Source organism: Mercenaria mercenaria, unplaced genomic scaffold (assembly GCF_021730395.1).
Source record: "Mercenaria mercenaria strain notata unplaced genomic scaffold, MADL_Memer_1 contig_2977, whole genome shotgun sequence".
In the NCBI taxonomy this organism is placed as follows: Eukaryota; Metazoa; Mollusca; class Bivalvia; order Venerida; family Veneridae; genus Mercenaria; species Mercenaria mercenaria.
In genome coordinates this window covers 37,784-60,199 of record NW_026461074.1, presented here as the reverse complement: position 1 = coordinate 60,199, position 22,416 = coordinate 37,784, and the positions used below count along the sequence as shown (strand labels likewise).

General features: G+C 34.4%; 1 protein-coding gene across 1 annotated transcript in view; it reads right to left on the bottom strand.

Moving 5' to 3' along the window:
- LOC128552635 (plexin A3-like) overlaps positions 1-22,416 on the bottom strand; it is a gene marked incomplete at both ends in the record, with an annotated part of 69,627 nt that overhangs the window by 12,291 nt on the left and 34,920 nt on the right. The window contains 2 exons of the mRNA XM_053533675.1: positions 9,464-9,600; positions 20,045-20,150. Of these exons, the coding sequence (XP_053389650.1) occupies positions 9,464-9,600; positions 20,045-20,150 (243 nt within the window). The remainder of the gene's footprint in view (positions 1-9,463; positions 9,601-20,044; positions 20,151-22,416) is intronic.

The following is a 22,416-nucleotide window of genomic DNA, read 5'->3' as shown; positions in this document are numbered from 1 at the left end:
ACTGGTTTAAACACAACTCATATAAATATAAATTTATCACCCTATCCACTTTTGTATACAAATGTTCAGATAATTTGGACAGAAAAAAAAGAAAACGGAAAAGTGACATGCACCACTATGTATATACCCTTATCAGAATAATGTAGATTTTTGTAGCAACTCAATTTGGTTAACATTCAAAGAAAATGGCGTAACTGCATAAGGGGAAATAACTTTAATACAACTAATATAAGTATATCTATCACGATATATTATAGACGAAATGTATTAGTAGTATAAGCAGCTCTTGGGCCGCACCACTGCGCATGCTTGAGAATGCCCGTGCGGCGGCAATTTTGAATTCTAGTTTTAGAATGACATCACCTTTCTATTTAAAGAATGACCTCACTCTGCTATCTATATCTCCCTGAAGTAGATAGAGCTGACTTGTATACCTATCGAGGGCGTGTTCGCGCACATTGAGGGTCAGCCCTACACGGGGAGATAACACGAAAACAGAATATTACAAGAAAATCAAATAGAATATTAACCATGTAAATTGATCTCAGACCTAAATGAACAAATACATTTCTTTTAAATCAAAACAGATTATATTAAAAAGCAAAGAACGTAACTAATCTAAAACGAAATATTTATCCCATTAAAACTAAAACATTAGGCATTGTTTAAGATAAATACATGTTTAAAGAAGCAAGATTTACTGAAGATTACTTTTTTGTCCATGATGTTTACCCCTTGGCGTCCACGAAGTAAATGACCATGTATCTGTTTTAACAAGAGGTCATTCAAATGAACTCATAGTCTAATTTTAGAATGAACTTCCGACGTCGGTGCAACTATTTTTAGGTATGTATGCTCATAGCGATAGCCATTAATCAAACGAGTCTTTGATGATCAATCAGTTAAAGGCCACGTGTTCTCTTCTGCACCTTACCGTCAAATGACAGTCAATAATCGTAGTCTGAATACTGATCAGAGAATAAGATATTTTTGACAGGTTTAACCCTGAACACCGCGCTATAACGTCCAAATATGATGATTTTACATAGCGCGATTTATGGGCGCATTAATATAATTATAGAAATGATTATAATTTCTTAAATAAACCTGATACGAAATAAAATAGAAATAATTAACTAAATTATTCATACAACGTACCAGTGATGCGCTTTCCGGACCAATTTACCTAATAAATTGAACTCTAGATGGTTGAATATAAATATCGTTTCACTTCCATCAGCCAATTAGAATGCAGTATTTTGACAAGCGGTAACACTTTTCCAATAAACTTGACAGGTTTAGATCCGTGTCGCTTTATAGCATAAACCGTGATATGCGCTCTACCAGATCCTTTAACCGAATGATATTTACCTGTAGAACTCCAGTATAGTGTATAACACTTCACTACCTACAACCAATCAGGAAGCAGAATTTTGACAAGCGATAGCACGGAGTTTAACATTTGTCCGCTTATTGAGCGCGTTTTATAATTTCAGTGTATAGCTTTAATCTCTTTATAAATACTAACGGAATTAAAAAGCTTGGTTATTGAGTTTATTTATTTCCTCTAACGGTTTACAATATTTTTTTTAATGTAGTGATGAAACCTTTGCCAATAAATCATATTTTAGTAACGACCCTACTGTAAAATAAAATACAAATACTTTACATTTGCGAGTTGACAAAATGATAATAGAAAGGAATGTTTACTGTTCTTTAATACATACATGAATAACTATTGACACGGTAGTCAATTAAGCACGATGGTTGTCTTAACTTACCTATCTGTTAAAAAACGAAAAGTACAACATTTCTCTATTATGCTTGGAACGACTTTAGTAGCGTTTGGTATCAAATGAAAGGTTTTGACAAGGACTATTGCGTTGTATACAGAATTTGAATGCGTGGTCACTCCTGCGTAAAACTGTAGGCGTTACGAGGTACTGTATATACCGACAACACCTCGTCCTCCTCTGATAACCTAGGCATGTTGGGTATCTAACCGAATGTCTCGATAAGTACTATAAGGCAATAAACTTTAACCAGAAGTCAAATCACTAATGCGAGAAATACGCCAAAGTAATCAATTAAAGTGAATGAAAACCAGACTGCCTGCCACTATATGAAACAGTTCGAGATACAGCAAAACGTATATATTACTGTCTGCAACAGAGATAGTGAAATCCTGGCGGATTTGAGACGTTTCATAAATCACACCCCAAGTAACATCGGAATACAACTTTACCTTAAGCAGTGGAAATCAATCATACAACTTCTTCCTAAAATCGACGCAGCCATAATTGAAGCAGAAAACATTCAGAATATTGACACAAAGACTAGAAATACTATAAAAATAACAACAATCATTGCACAACCACCACCTTCACCACCACTTCCACCTCCTCCACCACCACCACCACACCACCACCACCACCACTACCTTCACCACCACCTCCTCCACCTCCTCCACCACCACCACCACACCACCACCACTTCCACCTCCACCACCACCACCACCACCACCACAACCACCACCACCACCACCTCCACCTCCACCACCACCTCCTTCACCACCATTACCACACCACCACGTCTACCTCCACCACCACCACCACTTCCATCTCCACCACCACCACCGCCGCCTCCACCTCCACCACCACCTCCTCCACCACCACCACCACACCACCTCAACCTCCATTACCTCAACCTCCACCACCACCTCCACCACCTCCACCACCACACCATAACCACCACCACCTCCTCCACCACCACTACCACTTCCACCACCTCTACCACCACCACAATACCACCAATTCTGACAATAATTCTGACAGCAAAATATGTCTTAAAAGCGTAAGAATGGCATTTAAAATTTGTAAGAACACAAAGCAGTGTCTTGTTGTATGAAAATAATTTTACACCTGCTTCACAAATGAATAAGTGCCGTCTATGTCACCAGTCATTCTCTAGGCGCGACGCCATGCTGAGACATCAACGTAATAAGTACTGGAGTGACGTCCAAACTGGGAAATATTCACCATCATTACAAATATTGAACACTTCAAGAGAGATGACATTTCAACATCCATTTTCTATGGTCGTTTCAAGACCAGAGGGTAGTGGAAAAACTGAATGGACAAGAAAACTGTTATCATCAAATCTTGTAAGACCTCAGCCTCAGCGTATCATATGGTGTTTTGGACAATGGCAACCATTGTATGATGAACTTCGGCGTGAAATCCCCGGGGTCGAATTTGTACACGGTATTCCAGACTACTTGAACAATTCCCAATATATAAATGTCAATCAAAGGAACCTGCTGGTCTTTGACGACTTGATGACTGAAGCTAAATGCGATCAAAGAATTGCTGATCTCTTTACCAAGGGCAGTCACCACAGGAACATATCTGTCGTATATCTCACCCAAAATTTGTTCCCTCAAGGTAAAGCTTGTAGAGATATCGCTTTGAATACGCAGTAACTGGTGCTATTTAATAATCCTATTGACAGACAACAAGTTGCTACATTGGCAAGAAGAATTTACCCTTCGTCTAGTAACATCTTTATGAAACGGTTTGAACAAGCGACATCAAGACCGCACGGTTATTTGGTAATAGACTGTAAATCGAGCACCCCAGAACAACACCGTTTACGTGAAAACATTTTCGAGGCGAACAATCCAGAAAAGAGAAAACGAACAGATGATGAATATAAACAAGAAGACTATTTCAATGGAGAAGGATGCTTATCTGACAAAAATGATTACAAGGATGAAGATGAGGAGGAGGATTATGATGACCATGATGATAATGATGATGATAGTATGATGAAACAGAAAATAGAAATAATGACACAAGCTTAGTAAAGAAACGATCTTTGATCAAGGGACCTTCCGGTAAACGTAGAAAAGTTGAGATTATAGAAGAGCGATCACGCCGTGAGATATGGGATAAGCGTTTTCAGGATCCTCTCAGACAATCTATTAAAGAACAATTCAGAGCTAAAGTTAACAACTATACAGAACAAGGGCTCTCTTTTGAAGAAGCTTACCGTCGCACTGCTAATGACAAATTGCCTCAACTAAGAAAGAGACTGAGACAAAATTATGCCCGATTTCTAATTGACTTTTATGAGCTACAAAACGATCCTACTCAGAAGCAGATTCTACAGTCGGCTAAGAAACTAAGAAGTCAGTACGACATGACTGTCAAAGAATCTATTCGACAAGCCATTGCGCTTAGAAAAGACCTATTTGATGAGTTGTGGCCCAATCATAAAAGCAAAGAAGAATATTCAATGGATGATAATAGAGAAGCTGATGACGATCAAGAATCGGATGATGATGAATGAACGTTATAAGAAGGATTGGCGTGCTTTAACTTCACCATGTCAAAATGGGCTCCATAGAAGTGTACGATTATAAACAAGGGAAATGGGTCCCGGATAAACCGGACCCGGAAAAATGGATACAACATTTAAAAGACCTGAGGGACGGATATGTACGGCCTGATCATATCGGCCGTTACTTTGTAGGAAGTGGTGCATATCGAAGAAAAATGGCCGAATTTAAAGAGGAACAAGAAAGGGAAGCAATGAAACAAGAACAAAAAGAGGAAGATCTACCCGTAGTAAAACTTGTGACACCCGTAGCCCAAGCGGTTGATATTGTTAGGTCAGAAATAAGACGGTCACGAAAGCATAGTGATCTGAAGCGACAGAGGGATAAAATGGACACACCTTTGAGTCGTGATTTAGACAGCCCACGACGTAAGAAATATCGCGAAAGCATGACCCAAGATACTATGGATTGGAACACCTATACATTTTAAAATGAATAACTATGAACTCGAGGAAATGTTAAAAGAGTACCCTGTGACAATATGTGCTGCGGACCAACTTCAAGTACGTAGAGGACAATACGTCATTTCAAATACAGACACGAGCCAGGGATAAGGAAAACATTGGGTGGTCTTTTATTGTCCAAAAAGAGGACCCGACGAATTTTTCGATTCACTAGGTAATAGACCAGAGCACTACAAAGTTCATTTTGATTAAGTTTTAAAGAAGCGTTATTGGATGAACTTCAGTCAAATACAGGATACAGATTCAAACATATGCGGGCTGTATTGCGTATTACATTATGAACCGATGTTCCGGACGAAAAATGAAGGGCATTTTAAAACCGTTTGATGTGTATCGCAAGAAGTTGAATGATGAATTTGTTGTGTCTTATTTTAGTTGAAACATGTAGTCTGTATAAGTGATACAAGCTTTGGCAATAAAAGATTGAAAGAACAATATGTTTTTGTTATTTATAACCTATACATTCGAATCTGAGTTGACAAAAAAGATTAAGCGTTGGTAAGTGTGGTGGTGTACACAAATAAAACGACATATTTGTTTATTGTATTTTATTTATTCAACATCGTTACACAAATCGATATTATGCTTTTTTAATAAGCGTCTCTCGCAATTCTAAATAAAGAACTGCATCAATGATATCTACAGATTTCGTAGTAAAATAAAATCATGTTTATTATTCTTCTCTCGGACTGGAAACCAATCGTATTGAAATTCTTGGCCACCACCTCGTATCACATTGTTGACATGAAGCGCTATTTCCTCGTTCTCAGGAATATAAGTCATCCAGTCACTTTCGCCTCAATATTCAAATTCATCTGATGAAAACGAATCATGTCGATCAAACCACTGTTTTATGCATAGGTTGGAAAATTTTTGTGTTATTATTTTACTAAGAGCCATTCTATACGGCTCATAATCCAGCATGTAATATAACGGTATATACGGTCTTTCTACACAGTCAGAAAATAGTTTTGTACAGAGATCCAATGGTAACACATCCATCATTTATACAATTTAAAACTGCCTCTTTAGCCTGTCTTTCATACAAATTTCGTGTAATTGATAAATACAATTCAGCAACAAGTTCAACGCTTTAAAATGCTCTTTTCTACCAATTTTTGTTTGCATGATGATCACAGAGCATAGTTAGTACATCTATGTAGATATTGCAGGGTCCTTCGGATTCCGTACTGATGTTACAGGGGCAATAGGAATTTGGTTGCAAGCTATGTTCGCACCACTTGAGTTCTATTTTCGGATGATATTTGCTCATGTATTGTCGGAGCATATATACCCATTTAGAGTAATTCATATCGAACTCTATTCTCGTTTTTGTTATGTCCTTGTACTTAACATAGAGACACCCCTTCGCTTCCAGAAAGTCGCGTAAAGCACACTCTATGTCTACCAAATAATGACCGCAAATTAATCCCCATGTCCGTATACGGATCACCAGTGTGGATGATGGAGAAGTCTACATTCAAATCCGCCCTGTTTCTTATATAGCTTGTCAATAATTCTACCCAAAAACCCGAAATGTACTTTACTGTAATGCGCTTCATAAATCCATACTTTGTGATGTACTGGACACACTTCCTTTAGGTCAGCAGCGAAGGAATTCATCATATTCTCGAATACTCCCGAGCTATTTTCCATGTTTTGACTTCTGAATGTTTTTTGTCTGATGAAAGCGCTATTATATACTTTTCATTCGGGGTATTTTTAGTAAAAATGGGCATTCCTATTAATTCTGGTTGGTGGTTAAAAATAGACATTCCAATTTGGAACGGCTTTGAACCAAACTATCGCAAAAATGACAAGTTTTAACATGTAAGCTAGCCTTTCTTTGAGAATTTTGAACCAATCAGAATGCGTCATATCGCCGCTAGCCAATCAGAGCAATGCTATAACCTTTACTGACTAATCAGAACGTTGCTTCGGCTCTATTTATTATACTCCGCCCTGTAAATTCATTCACTGCCATTTTGGATATCAAAGTGTAATGTTTCTTTGGCGTATTTCTCGCATGAGTGATTTGACTTCCGGTTTAAGTTTATTGCCTTATAGTTCTTATCGAGACATTCGGTTAGATACCCAACATGCCTAAGTTATCAGAGGAGGAGAGGAGGACGAGGTGTTGTCGGTATATACAGTACCTCGTAACGCCTATAATTTTACGCAGGAGTGACCACGCATTCAAATTCTGTATACAACGCAATAGTCCTCGTCAAAACCTTTCATTTGATACCAAACGCTACTAAAGTCGTTCCAAGCATAATAGAGAAATGTTGTACTTTTCGTTTTTTAACAGACAGGTAAGTTAAGATAACCATCGTGCTTAATTGACTACCGTGTCAATAGTTATTCATCTATGTATTAAAGAACTGTAAACATTCCTTTCTATTATCATTTTGTCAACTCGCAAATGTAAAGTATTTGTATTTTATTTTATAGTAGGGTCGTTACTAAAATATGATTTATTGGCAAAGGTTTCATCACTACATTAAAAAAATATATTGTAAACCGTTAGAGGAAATAAATAAACTCAATAACCAAGCTTTTTAATTCCGTTAGTATTTATAAAGAGATTAAAGCTATAAACTGAAATTATAAAACGCGCTCAATAATCGGACAAATGTTAAACTCCGTGCTATCGCTTGTCAAAATTCTGCTTCCTGACTGATTGTAGGTAGTGAAGTGTTATATACTATGCTGGAGTTCTACAGGTAAATATCATTCGGTTAAAGGATCTGGTAGAGCGCATATCACGGTTTATGCTGTATGAACGATTAAATTAAGTATTTCAGTTTCATTTTCGTATCAGGTAAATTAAAGAAATTAATAACATTTTGCTATAATCATTTCTTTACTTATGCATAAAGCGTTAACGCGCTCTTTAAAATCAATAAATATGTAGCGTGGAGTAAACGTAAAGCGATACGGGTCTAAACCTGTCAAGTTTATTGGAAAAGTGTTACCGCTTGTCAAAATAATGCATTCTAATTGACTAATGGAAGTGAAACGATATTTATATTCAACCATCTAGAGTTCGACTCATTAGGTAAATTGGTCCGGAAAGCGCATCACTGGTACGTTGTATGAATAATTTAGTTAATTATTTCTATTTTATTTCGTATCAGGTTTATTAAAGAAATTATAATCATTTCTATATTAATTATATTAATGCGCCCATAAATCGCGCTATGTAAAATCATCATAATATTATGTGTACGCTATAGCGCAGTGTACAGGGTTAAACCTGTCAAAAATATCTTATTCTCTGATCAGTATTCAGACTACCATTATTGACTGTCATTTGACGGTAAGGTGCAGAAGAGAACACGTGGCCTTTAACTGATTGATCATCAAAGACTCGTTTGATTAATGGCTATCGCTTGAGCATACATACCTAAAAATAGTTGCACCGACGTCGGAAGTTCATTCTAAAATTAGACTATGAGTTCATTTGAATGACCTCTTGTTAAAACAGATACATGGTCATTTACTTCGTGGACGCCAAGGGGTACACATCATGGACAAAAAAAGTAATCTTCAGTAAATCTTGCTTCTTTAAACATGTATTTATCTTAAACAATGCCTAATGTTTTAGTTTTAATGGGATAAATATTTCGTTTTAGATTAGTTACGTTCTTTGCTTTTTAATATAATCTGTTTTGATTTAAAAGAAATGTATTTGTTCATTTAGGTCTGAGATCAATTTATATGGTTAATATTCTATTTGATTTCCTTGTAATATTCTGTTTTCGTGTAGGGCTGACCCTCAGTGTGCAAGAACACGCCCTCGATAGGTATATAAGTCAGCTCTATATACTTTAGGGAGTCATTTCTATTCATAGAACATAAAGTCATTTTTAGTACGAAAAATAGATTTATTACTGTCGTTTCTATCTATAACATTGTGAAGTCATTCTTAAAATAGAAAGGTGATGTCATTCTAAAACTAGAATTCAAAATGACCATTCTCGCGCATGCGCATACCTGACCCCAAAGAGGTCCCAATACTACTTGTATTTATTGTGGTTTAAGTCCATTTTAGAAAAATCTGGGATTGGTATTATAAGCATTTGTATACTGTTACGTCCGTAAAATATCCGCCCGCTTAGCTCAGTAGGGAGAGCGGTCTACGGATCGCCTAGTCGAGAGTTCGATTCCCGGGTGGGGCGTATGTTCTCCGTGACGATTTGATAAAAGACAATGTGTCTGAAATCATTTGTCCTCCACCTCTGATAATTCATGTTGGGAAGATGACAATTACTTGCGGAGAACAGGTTTGTACTGGTGCAGAATCAAGGAACACTGGTTAACTGCCCGCCGTTACATGACTGAAGTACTGTTGAAAGACAGCATAAAACCCAAAACAAATAAACGTTTTTCAATGGGACGAGCGCAAGCCAAAAACTAAAAAAAGTGTGTGTGTTTCTGAAATATAACAGCGGCAAATCCGATGAACAACTTTTTGATTTGGCGAGGCCTACGACTTTTTACCTTTACAAAAAAGAAAGCTCATGACATAACATTTTCTGTACAGTATAGTCGCAAATATTAATGTACAGCGCTATTTAAATCTTCGTTTACATACTTTGTGAGAATGCATGTGTTTTCTCCTATTGTAACAGTGACGTTTCTTCCAATATCCAAATGTTTGCCATATAGCAATACAGATGTTCCCCCATACATCGGTCCAGAAGTCGGCTTTATAGAGGTAACCTTTGGAATCTGAAATTATATATAATTTGAAATGTTTAAGAAGTTAATTCATAACACTTAATCCTATTACACATGTACTATTTTTGCATTATTGTATTGCATATTAACGCTTTGAACTAAGCTTAGCTAAGTTTCAAAATGGGTGAATTTAATCTTAAGATAAGTTAAATATATAAAGATATATGAAAATATCAAGTATTTAACTGAGAAGACTTGTGACCTATACAAATTGAGATCGGTGGTAATTTAACTTGTAGCATAAATGGTAGTTCAAACAAACTTTATTGAAAACAAATAATAATATTTTAAACATGCTGATCACATCCAGCGACTGACAGATCATTTAAGGTATTAGATCACTAATAGAATACCTCCTTTTTGAAGAGTATTTAATTCCTACCTAAAACCTACTTTTACGGCAATTCTTAGGGGGCGTAGGTTCAAGCCCTACTGGGACCAAATTTTTTTCTCCTTATTTTCCTTTTTTTCTAGTAAATTTTTACTTCTTTCAAGACTTTTTATTGATTTCTTGTACAAAATGGAAAAAGATTAACCTTATAAGCGATTTCTTGGTGTTCAAAGTGAATTTACTACTTAAACAGAAGGGGCAGAGTTACACATCTTGAAAAAATATTGAGTTACACGCGGTGAATGTTTTCTATTTTGTTTTCACTCTTAGACTATATATTGTGGAAGAAATTAAGGTAGGTTTTATGTCTGCCCTAAGGTTATTTTTAAATGAAGTAAGCAAAATTCAAAACAGAAACACAGCATTCGACCTTATTTTTTCAATGTTGAAGTATGAATTCTGTCTCATTAAATCCGTTTACTTGAGGCACCATAGAAAAAAAAATATTGACATTTCTATTTTGTGTTTTATAATTGTTTACCAATAGTTTGATGTTTCTTTTATTAAAATTAATGGTAAAATGAGTTCTCTGCAAAATTTGTCTCTACTTGAGCTTTAGGAGATACCATAAGTTATTCAAAATTTATAAAAAACAGCACGGTAAAAGTTGTTTAAAATTGCAAAATAGTGCAAAACACGATTACCTTTCAGAATATACCAAGCAAAGGCCATTTTGTAAACATTACTATTAGTGACCTAATACCTTAAGAAAATACATGTATAAATGTCCCATAATCTAACCCTCACTTCTACAGCTTTAAAGTTTTGACATAATGACAAGCGTTTTAATGTAAACTGTCAAATATGGTTGGAAAATATGTAATGTTAACGGCGATTGTGCTGTTTTGCAGCATAAGAATTGCTTCTAATATCATCCTGACAATTATTTGTTATCAAAAAAAGCTTTGGTTTATCTTTCTCTCTATATAACAATTTTGTACACACAAAACATATGAAAAGAGAGATGATTTAGACTTGAATATTAAAAACTGTAAAATATGGATAGGGATTTACACCTGGTTACATCTACGAGATGTAGTTTTGAAAAGGATATCCATGTACGTAATCAAATTATTACAAATAAACTTTTACGGTTTGTTTGACCGTGTTACATACACTGGTAATGTATTTCATCGTTATACATGTACAGTCAACCGGATTTACAACTACGTTTTCTTTTTTCATCACTTCTTCAAGCATTTAATGAACAATTCAAAACTTAACTGAATTTCAGTACATGTTTAGTATTTCTAAGGACATTTTAAGCTCTGTTTAGATCAGGAATAAAATCAAGTACTTTCAAAGACTTTTAGTGCCTGACTGTGCTCCTTTCCTTACTCGTCCTTGTTTTGTGTTTCATTGTCTCTTTGTAGGGTTATACACGTACAGGACTTATGCTTGTAGGTCACTGTTGAAAGTCGAGTAAAAACTGTTTCTGCTTCAAACCGTTTATATGCATTACTGGATTATCTTAGTGCTATACACAAACGTGCCCATGATGAGATAAAGTGTCAACGCATGATCCATGCTTGTCGGCTAAAGGTCAAAGTTACTTTTAAAGGTCAAGTAAAAATTGTTTCTGCTCAGTTAGTTTTAATTGCATCGAAGGATGTTTTTGTTCTACACAGAAATGTTTCCTATAATTAGACTATGTGTCGCGCACATGACCTATGGTTGTCGGTCACAGGGCAAGGTCACAACTAAAGGTCAAGTAAATTCTTTTTTTCACAGAAAGAGGACTTCTGTATTGCCACTGCAATACTCGGTCACTTGTTTATGCTTGTTTTTTTAACGCTGAATAAACAGACCAAGTACATTATGTTTTAAAAACAATTAAATGACTTTTCTGTTAAAGCAAGGGTTTTCCTTGGCCGAATGGTTAATGCCGATGACTCCGAATCGCTTATCCCTCACTGCTGTGGGTTTACATGTATAACCTCGCGTGTGGTGTAGAATGCTTTCATGGGAAAGCCATCTGGCTGGCTTAAGGAAAGTTGGTGGTTCTATCCAGATGCTCGCTTGTGGCTGGAAAAATGCCTGGATGGGTCACCTGCTCCACCATTAAAAGATGGAAAGTGGCGTTTTACCTATAACTGTTTCGGTGTGACGTTACACTTGGACAAGCGTGTAGCAACAAACATAATCCAAAAATTTTGTTATGTATAGATCATTTTTCATTTTTCCCTAAGGCAAAACATTGTTTACTGACCTTGTTTTAATACATTATTCTGTAATTACTATAAAATTCTCCTTTAATCTAGAAAGTTCTATTGTGTTATGTAATAATTATTGATAAACAGTGCATGTCAGTTATCTTTAGAAAAGATTGTTCCAGAGTGTTCTTTTTATTCTTAGTATTACATAAAAATTCTGGAACCTTCCATGATATAATAAATAGATTGATGTCTGACATTAGAACCTAAGAACCTAAGAAGCTAGACTGTAGATATTAAAGTTTCCTGTATTTCTAAAAAACAAATTATTATCAGATTGGATATTTAATATTTTGAAGGATTGTTTGAAGGATTTATATAAAATTTTCTCGATTTAAAAAAAAAGTTATCTTTGAAGAGAGGAATTATAAATTTTGGATATTACTTTTGAACTGTGTGAAACATAGTGGAATTTATTCTGACTGGATTTAAATTTGACCTGGACAGGATCTGGACTATTTTACAGCTCTTTGTTCGTTTCAAAGGTATTTGTATTTTTACCTAAATTCATGATTAAAATTTTGTTATTGTTAATAGTTGCTGGTTTGTCTTTCTGTTTATTTTATTTATTGTAACAAGAAATTGTTACCTTCTCACGTAATCAATACTAATCAACCACGAAACGATTTCAAAGAAAGTGTTATTATATAGTTGACTAATACGTTTTGTGTATTTTGACGTTTTCTTCTGGAAATAAAGTTTAGGCAAAACAAAATTTCTAATGAACAGAAACATTTAATGTCATTTATTCTTACAAGTTTGCATTTTTGACAAATTTAGGGGCAATAAGTGGCATGTACAAAATTATTGCTTGTATTTAGAATCCATCAATAAAATTTCAAGTGTGCTGACAAAGCAACATAAAGATAAAGTACTGGATAGAAAAATATGCAGTTTTAATAAATTTAGAGTCAATAACACTAGTGCTAATAAACAAATTCTAGCTGCTTCTTCTAAAACATTTCCTCTAGCAAATACACGTAGGAACATTTTCTTAAAGTATCTCATGAAAATTTCCATCACAGCGTATTTAAGCGATATCTGGCCATTTGCAGCTAAATGCTTCCGTAGATAGAATGATTTTTTAACACACTCACTGGTCTCTTCATGTGAAAAGAATCTTTGTAATGTGCCTGTATGAAAATATTCACGTCCCATCGTTTGCTAACAATTGCTATCTCCAGTTCCTTTGCATGTATTTTACCGCGGTATCTTTTTTTGTGTGTTTCCTGTGCACTTTTTAAGTAAATATTAACTGATATTGCTTCTTTCGAAGTGAAATTTGACAGCATATCATTTTTTATTATTATTTGTGTATTCCCTCCCTCCAGCCCTTACAAATCCCGTTTTTATAGTTATTACTGCTTGCCGTATTAGAACATTTAAGGGCAGGCAGATTTCTATTTTGCATTGTGCATGACTGTGATTTTAACAAGAGTATTAATTCTGTTCTTGAGACATTCCTCAAGCCAGACTCTGTACATGTATTTACTTTCAGTTCATATAGGAAATCAAGGTTCTCAAGTACGTTTCTTAAATCTATATCCATATATTGTATTGATTTTAGACATTAAAAGTTTCTTTAAAATCATTACTGAGAACGTATTGTAGTTACAACAGGACATTAAAGTCAGATATATATTTAGCATATTACTTGGCTGAATTTTATATAAGAGTACTTATTTCTAGAGAGATTCTTCATGTCAGAATCGTTTAAAAGTACGCATGCCAATTTCATATCCATATAATTTATACTGATTTTTGTCCACATAATATTATTCATTCGATATTCTAACATGATTCGCAGTAATTGCTATATAAACATATTGCGAAATCGCCTATACATGAATCTACGATAAAATATGGTTGGCTGTTACATTTCACCCGCAACTATTGTGACATATGAACTTTTACTTCTGTTTCATCACACTGGTTATTCGGATACCTACTCGTATGAGCGATACCGCCCTCGTGTGATCAATGTACATGTAGGTTGTTTAGGGTATATAAAAACAATGCCAACGTATGACACATATTTAAGAATGTTGAACAATTTAAAGACAGATTCGTCTGAGACAATGCATTAATTCGCATTGGTGAAAATATCAGTCCTCAATAATATTGATATGACTATAAAATTTGAAGAAATGTAGCGAAAATTACGTATTTTGACGTTTTGAGACGTATTTTTCGTTGTTCAAAGTTGAGATAACTGAATTTGCCACTCACCTTGGTAGAACTATACATACTCAACTACAAAACGTTTGGATCATGTACCTGCAAGTTCTTTTTGTTGATAAAATTTCAATTATATGCATCCTGTTGCTGTTTTTGATGGTACCTCTGACGATGTATGAAAATAATCAAAGATATCTACCCGTTTGCACATGGGTACCGTCCTCGTTATATCAATGAACATTTATAAAACTCCCCGCGGCGATTGCTTACGCATACGGTACACTAAATAAACGCAATTGAAGGTAATTGCTTTGATGATCTAGAAATAAGAACTGGAAATGTGAAACCCGAGCTTTAGTGGATCTATTTGATCAGCATTTTAACTTTAAAGATGCAAAGAATGGGAGCGGACCGTGTTAACAGTATTTCACAAAGATTAAATCTTCCCTCACACCCACCCTCTATTCTACGCATTCTATCATCTTGCCTTCTAAAGTTCTTCTTTTTCTCCTTCAGTCTCATAATGAAAACGACCAAATTTGTCGCACACCGAGCAAAAGTGCTTAGGTATAGACCATTTTTTTCTCCTTGAAAGGGAAAATGGACCCTCTCTCTGGGTATGTATTCGTTTAGGGAGATGCTCCGGTTTCATAAATCTGCCTTTTATAGTATCTTGTAATATTCACCTCTGTTCATAGGCGCACCCTCCATTAAGGTAGTGCTAATTAGGTGACTTGTTTACAAGTGCATACAATACACACTACTGTATAAGTGTCTTACAGGTGACTAACTGAGGAAACAGAAGCAGATATGGAAGTCTGGGTATCAGATTCTATCTCTTTTTATTGTTTGTTCAAACACTCCTCACAGCGGTTGTAAACGTAAAATGTACGTCTAGGGAGGAAATCTGTGAGATTCAAGATTTCAAGACTTTATTTATAACTAGGCCTATACGGCATCAGCATTATAATAACAACAAATTTAACAAAAACACTAATACATAAAATAAAACAGTAGTTTTACGGCCATAATAGATCTAATACAAATATTTTGTAAGCTAAAAAATAGAAGATGGTGTACATTTAGAATTAACCAGGTTGAAAACATTGTTTTAGCTGGCCAGCAAATAACTGCCAGTGACAAAAACCTATCCCTACCTAAAAATTTGAAGTATTTTCTGTACAAACAATGCTAACTTAAAAAGAGTACTATCATTACTTTGAAATAAACTTTGAAATGACATTACATTTAACAGCTGAAACTCATTTGGTATATATTTTACTCTGTCCAAATCAATGTAGGGACATTCTAAAATAAGAATATTGCGGAAATACACTGGTGAAAGTACTGACTGATTCAACCAGAATTCAGCAGATCCAAGTTGTTATGAAGGTTCTTTTACATATGAAATCCAAGAACAATAATTTACATTTTGCTGATGGAGTCTATACATGAACCTGTAAAGTATACAGTTTATCTTTTCTTGTTTACCATTTAATAAATTGTACACCAGTAGTTCAATATTCTATTTCTAATTATAATATCTATTGGTAATACCCCAAGCTCACCAAAAACCATGACATAAGGTGTTGGCTTTTTAACCTTCAGTAATGTTTTCAAAAATTTAAGCTAAAAACTTTTAACAATGCTAACATCACCACATCCCCATACCTCTGATCCATACAATAATATTGGTTGAACCACAGACTCAAATAAATGTAACTGTGAATCAATACTAAGCTGCAACCTCCTACTTTTTTTTGTTTCAACAGAGCATACATAGCCTTTCTAGCTTGGTCAACCAACTATATTTTAGTTTTATCGAAGTTACCATCGTAGTTCAATTTAATTCCTAGATAAATGAAGTCATCTACTACTTCAAGTTCAGCATTATTTTAATAAAAGGTAGACTTATCAAAATGTACTTTTCCACGTTAAAAAAGAACAACCTTAGTGTTATTTGAATTAACTGAAAGTTTCCAAAGTTAATGCAGATTGTAAATCATTTTAAGATTCTGTAAATAACACTGTATCATCTGCATAAAGTAACAAAAATAGCTTGAAGGACATTTCTGAAATATCATCACTTAGCAGGTCCTATACTTTGCTTGATATTTCCACTAGTCCTGAACAATAATTAAACATACTTGAGACTAAATCATTCTAGAAAACAGAAAATAAAATCGGAGATAAATTTTCACCTTGTCGTACACCAGTTGAGTTAATAAAGAAATTTGATAGACTCTTGCTACTCTTTACACAAGATTTGGCTTTATCATATATTGCATAATATACAGCCTTAAAGACTTTCCCATCAATGCTATGCTGTAGTAATTTCATACGATCGACAGAATCAAACGCTTTCTTGTAATCTACAATGGTACAATATAAGAGCAGATTGGTTTTTTATACTTTAACTTACTGCCTTTAGATTCATAATCACCATTTGCAATACAGAATTAGCAACAGACTATAAGACAGGTAAGATTATATTTTGTTAAAGTTTAAGTACCAGACGAGCTGTAATAACTTTGAAATAATGTACAAATGGTTACCAAGAACAAGCAAAATTTTTCGTCGCTTTCTTTTTTTTTTCTTTTCATTTCCCACCATTTTAGCTCTGCTTTCAACAGTTGGATGATAAGCAAATTGCTCGGGGCTTGAATTGCTCGACAAACCTGCAAACCTACTAAACTTCATGCCCTCTTTACCTACCTTAATAGAACATCACCTTTTCCAACACTTATGTTTCATGAAAGTTCTATCACAAGTTAAAGTAACGATAAAAATAAAGAGGGAGCTGAATAGTTCCTAGTAAAATGCCGGTCAGTTGTGGTCTGCTACCCTAAAATGGCGCTTATATGCTCCTGTCCGCACAATAAACCCCCTACTGTCGGTTTCGATCTGCAAAACTTGTATGTGAAGTGTATAAACATATCTCATCTCATTTCATGCATTATGTATTCCAGCAATAAAAAGGTGTGATTAATGCACTTGTTCTACACGAATATTCGCACAAAAAAATGGCGAAACAAGAATCTGTTACTACTGACTTCTTTCGACTACTCAAACGAAGCACATTTTCGACTGAATAACTTGCTTTATTCCTCAAAACGAAGTTAAACGTGGGTCGATCGCAATACAATATTTGACAAAAATCATATAATTTCTGAACAAATTTAATTTTGTTTTTGTTGCAAACATTCTGTACCCCATAAAAACTTAAATAACAAGACAAAACGTACGGTCGCAATATTCATTTGAAAATACACCTAAGAATGTGTCTATGTAGATGGATCTTGAAAGCGAACTTGAAGAAATTATGTGAGTTTTTCTTCGGATAGGCTGCTTCCAGTAGCTGGAGGGTATAAAAGACCAAAGTTTTATCTTCATCCTAGCTGGTCATTGCATAATTATAATTATAAATTATCGCTAAATTTTAGAAAAGGGGTCTGCGTCAATGTAATGTTCATTTCAGTAACGAGGACGGTATCAGCTGGATTGACAGAAACAACGAGGATGGTACCATGGTACATCGTCAGAGGTATCTTATTTTCTAGACACTGTCTTCGAAAAAATCGATCTAATTTTACTGTTCTTCAACTTTTTGTGAAATAAAAGCAATGGCTAATACACAGAATGACTGCTTTTCATTTTCCTAACAACAATTCCCAGTATAATCCGAAATAGTACCATTAATCGTGAAAATATATACCATCGCCTTAAAATATCTTCATTTCCGCGACAAAAAATGTATTTTTTTCACAGTTATTCAGATCATATGAGATAGATATTTGACATGGATATAGTTAAGGTATGATCTTACACATTTAATACTAAAACTTTTAAAATCTTCAGTAAAATACGGAATAATTACCTGTTAAAGGTGTGAATTTCCTGTTCACTAACATGTACATTAATCACACGAGGGCGGTATCGCTCACACGAGTAGGTACCCGAATAACCAGTGTGTTCATTACATACGAATTATTTCAGAGCCAAGCGGTTGAAAACAACTTTTAATTATGATTCAGCGGTGACGTCATAAATGTTTGATATAAAGGATGACGTCATAATGATGTGACGTCATATAAAAGTTATCCTTGTAACTCGTAACACAGGGTCAACTTACCTAATTTGATTATTCTGTTCATTAATAATTTGCGAGCTGTTAGATAACTAGTCTATGAATACTTCTCAAAATTCTAATAAAAAAGGAACAAATATCTATACGTTCCATTGGCTATGCAACACTTTCTAACCATACGGAGTAAATTGTGACTACATGTGATCCGAATGGCGTATTACGCTGAAAATGTTGTACTGTAAAATACGAATTATTTACGTTGTTAGAATCGAAATAATAAATATATTCCAATAATTTTATCAGTTAATAAAATATGAGCAGTCGTGATTTAATTATTACGCATCCAAACTCCTGCCCATATTTTATTAACTGATAAAATATAGGAACAGAATTATTCTTTCTTAATTAAAAGGAAATTGGCGTTATCCTTTTTTTTTATTTAGTTTCCATATAACTTTATTCTTACTTGCGCGATATATATGTTACATTTTGATTTCGCCACTGTTAAAAAATAAAAAAATAAAAATAAAAGGGAAACCTGAGTGGCCATCTCATGGGCGATTTAACTATTATAAAAGTTCACACTGTTTTCTGTTCCATTAATGACATAGGAACATGGTGGGAAAAAACACCTTTTTAATGTTAAAGTTTTAATGAACATCCGAATGCCTTAAATTCTGATTGTATATTTTAAATGTTATCAGGTTAGGTGATGCAAAAAGATAACGTTAACCGCATTTACCACACTTCTACAGGTCACTACCGTATCGTACAACATCATACACACTGGCTGTTACAAGAATAACTATTTCGAACTCTCTTTATACTGGAATGATGTCAAATAATAAGACCTGTATCTTATATTTCTTGCTTGTTGTTTCTTGTAGTTAGGAACATGCGATTAGTTAATAACTGATTTACCCGCGACAGAAAATGAGAAATAAGACTTTGTTAAAGTGTAAAATGTTTTAAATATATATGCCGGCTTTGAACTATTGGATTCTAACAGTCTAGACATATCGAACAGCTGACGTTCCAAACTGAGATTCAAAAACTCGATCTGCACTAAATGTATCGGCATACATGTCAACAATATGTAACTCTCTGGAACATGTGGAATATGAATAGACACCGTAAAATGAAATGGACTATGCACGGAATTATTTAGTTCTTTCATTTCAAGTAAATAAAGCATGAAAGGTATGTAATTGCTTATATATTTAGAATTGATTCATTCATCCCCCTTTAAACACCCGACTGTCCGTATGACAATGATATTTATAATAAGAATCACTTGAAACAAGTCAGGGAAATTATTACTGTGGTGATACTATGCATATGTTTACGACTTCCACGAGATAGCATCATTATAAAGATTTGTCGAATAAACGAACAAACAGATGGACAGAGAGAAGGAAGGACACACGGGAACGCATATTCTAATATTCCTTCAACTTCTTTTGTGAGATACAAAAAGTAAAATGTTTACTGTAAATGCATGCAAACAAGGTTTCGGTACGCATAAGGCTTTAATAGCAAAAATGAAATAAGTAAGAAGTAAGCTACCAGTAAAGGGACAGGATCAGATGTCCACTCTGTTGAGCCGTTTTCCAAAGTGATGACCACGTTACCATTTATAACACTAGATCTCGGCGGAAGTTCACACCATATCCTGAAGTAAAAAGGATCTCCGAATGTTTTATCTTCAATGATTTAAAACTATGAAAAAAGGATATTTCTTAATTATCTGTAATTTTCGTACGTTTAACGCAAGTTAAATTCAAGTTAAAGTAGATTACGGCTGTTTTAACAATTTAACACGTAACAGCATATAATGAAGTCAACTCTATGAGATAATTTTGATGCACTAAACGTAACTATATAAAAGGATAACATACTCGATTTGATCAAATCTATTCACAAGAGGTAATTAAATCAGCTGCATCCCTCATGGCTCTCTCATGCGTAAGCGATTGCTATTATTTAGTAACATTTAAGGGCTTCTGTGGTCTCAGATGACAAGGGTTTACACCTGCCGACAGTTAATGCAATATCGAAACATTATATTTTGCTAATATACCAGTATACACTATTACCATACTCTTAGAACTGTTACACTTCAAAGGGAATATGTTTCAAAGCAAGGAAGTTGTTGTAGGATAGTGCACATGTATACATGAAATGACAATTGTGCATTTTGTTCTTGCATCCCAATGCCATTCCTTGAAATATGATAAAACTAACATTGCACAATTTATAATGGTATTCATTTTACAACTTTATGTAATTCTAAAACATTACAAAAGTACAAAAAATACATATACATGTATATATACAGCGTTATGAGTACTGTGCTCCCTCTCTACAACAACACTCTATGGGAGACGGAAAAATTTGGTTGTTGTTCGGAGGGTGTTGATGTAGGGAGGTAAAATAAAGAACAATAAGCATATTTTGGAGTCAGTGACAACTATTGTTGCAAGAAGAGAATTGTTGTTCAGAGGCCCGCTATAGAGAGGGAGCACTGTAGTTTTTATAAAAAGCGTTGCGTTTAAACATTTACTGAGTGTGTTTTCTTTTGTTTTCTCATATTTCTAGATATTTTTCCACGCACATATTTTGGTAGCAGAGATTATTCTTTTTTTTTTTGCAATTGCTTTCTTAACATATTTAGCCTTGTAAAATTCTGTGGGTTTTAACTTTTTAAAAATATTTGTCTGTTTATTGACAATTCCACCACAAAAATACATGTATGTCATACTTTCCCTAGGGCATTAAATGATTTGCCCTCTACATAATTTTTTATACAAAGTGCTGACCGTTACAGTTATTATGCATGGTTTTTTCCTGCTTAAAGGTAGAAAGTGCATTGTTTGCATGAGAAACTATGCACACAGTCACCTAAGCCTGCAACAAAAGTTAAGAGGAGTTGTCACCATTATTTCCAAATATCTTAACCTGGTATTTTTTTCTTTTTCAGCTCAAATTACTCTTCTTCAGAAAGTGATATTTCAAATATTTTATTCAGACTGTATAGTTTGATGCAGTTAGCTACATATATATCTAAAATAGTTAGTCCTTGCTTGAAGTTTGTATTTTTAATTCCAGTGCCTACATAATAGTGCATGCAGTTCAAGGTAGATATCTAGCCACGCCGTTATCAAGTACACTTCGATTAATGTTTACCTTGTACATTTAATAAGTGGTTGAAAGTAAATCTATTTAAGCACATACATTTAAGACACCAAGTAGCAATCTTAACGCCAATAAAATGCCAATGTAGATAAAAAGTGATTACATCCATTACATTATTTCCAGTAATGTTTATTATTATCCAGAAAGTGAAATGTAAGATTGATTTAGAATCACTTTTAGGACGTTTATATTAAATATTATGTGATTCATACTTAAAGATATATGACTTTTTTAAAGGTGTCTTAGAGTCATAAAAGGAATAAATTTTAGTGACGTTATTCAAGTCATTGTTCTAAATTATGCAATATTTCAAAACTGTACTGTCAGCAATTTCAAGATACTGACAAAAAATCCAACTGTTGCGAGAAGATTTAGTTATACAGTCAAACTTGCTCCAGGGTCTTCGTCTATTACTACTTAAAGACCACTTGCACCAACTTTTTCAGTTCTCTTTCTATGTTGTTAAAGAATAAATAACGATGTATTAAGGGATGATCTGTAAGGCAAATGCAATTTTCTTTCGTTTACATATTGTAAAGCGGGTTATATTCACGGTGCCAAATGTTCACGTTTTTTGAAGAGTATTGAATACACGGTGTCTTAATTTCGCGGAAACTACTTCAACCGCGAATTATAAACCTTGGTTGTAAAAAACAGGAAAAGAGGTCACTCTTCCTAGTCATGAAAATGATAATAAATACGCAAATTTTGACGTAGATTGAAAATGAAAGTAAGATTTACAT